This window comes from Loa loa (genome assembly GCF_000183805.2).
Source record: "Loa loa unplaced genomic scaffold supercont3.2462, whole genome shotgun sequence".
In the NCBI taxonomy this organism is placed as follows: Eukaryota; Metazoa; Nematoda; class Chromadorea; order Rhabditida; family Onchocercidae; genus Loa; species Loa loa.
This window is the reverse complement of record NW_018110641.1, coordinates 1-1,332: the sequence shown is the minus strand read 5'-3', so window position 1 is coordinate 1,332 and position 1,332 is coordinate 1. Positions and strand designations below refer to the sequence as shown.

Genomic DNA, 1,332 nt, shown 5'->3' with positions numbered 1-1,332 from the left:
CCTAATCATTATTCATCTATTACAATGCATATATTTATATATAATATTATCTTCTTAATATTCATAAATAATACTATATAAATAGTTTACAAATATCGTTTAAAATTCCTTAATTAATTTATAATCTTTAGTTTTATCACATATTCATTGTGCTATTGTCATACCTACATTATCACTAACTTGTTATCACATTTCCACTACCATTAACTGTTATCATAGCTATACCATTATTACTTACTGTAATATTTGCAATGTTATTAACCATTATCATATCTACACCCATGCAATACTACTAACTACTATATCTGCTCTATTATCAATTTATTATCATATCTGTGCCATTATCAATCATTATCGCATCTGTATCTTCTCCATTATCAACTATTACCATATTTGCATTTATAATATTATCAACTCAAAAATAACTTCAATGATTGTTTTATTATTTCTTTTACTTCTTATTCATATGATTTGTTCTATCCATTCATCATTACTATTTGATTATATTACACCACGTAATTGTTCAAATACTACCGCTTATTATGATTCATTAAATTTACAATGTCGTAATTGTAATAACAATAGGATTGCTAGTCCCAATCATTTACACTGTATTTGTCCATCAGATACCATTTCAACTTCTGATGGTACTTGTTTAAAATGTGAACAAGGTAAGTTTTTCTTTTAATTTATAATAAAAATTAAAAAAAAAATTAGCTAAGTGAAAAAACAAAATGTATGCAAATAATCGAATGATATTTTTTCATGCTTTTAGTAAATTATGCAATTAATTCTTTGTTATTTTTAATTTATAATTTTATTAAAGGCAAAAAAGTTAGCAGTGATGGTCATTTTTGCATTAAATGCCCAATGACCAAAACTGAAAATCAATGCTCATCATGTCCATTTCGCCATTTCACACAACGGTTAATATTAGCTAATGGTACTTTAATGGAAGAAAATTGTGCAAAATGTCCGGCTAATACAAAAGTTTCAATCCATGGTGACACTTGCATACCATGTTTTCAAATCGATGATGATAGCTGTGAATGTCAGGTAATAATTTATTTTAGAGACACTAATAATTAAAATTTAATTAATAAGAATTCCTTGAAACAATATTAAATGAAACTAAATTCTTAGGATAATTTTAGGATGGTTTTGCTTTCTAAGATAATTTTAGGATTATTTTTCTTTTTAGGATAATTTTAGGATGATTTTTCTTTTTGGAATAATTTTTCTATTTCATTACCTTTTTATTTGCATCTAAAATTACAAAACTTTTTAAATAACCCTTAAAAAAAAAAATAAAAATAAATAATAACAAAGATT

At 24.2% G+C, this 1,332-nt stretch overlaps 1 protein-coding gene across 1 annotated transcript; it reads left to right on the top strand.

The window, feature by feature from the left end:
- Positions 1-820: 820 nt before the first annotated feature.
- Positions 821-1,057, top strand: LOAG_15692 (hypothetical protein; the record flags this gene model as incomplete). The annotated part of the gene is made up of 1 exon (XM_003151182.2): positions 821-1,057. A coding segment is annotated over one exon (236 nt), but the record flags the coding sequence as incomplete, so codon positions are not given.
- Positions 1,058-1,332: the final 275 nt, after the last annotated feature.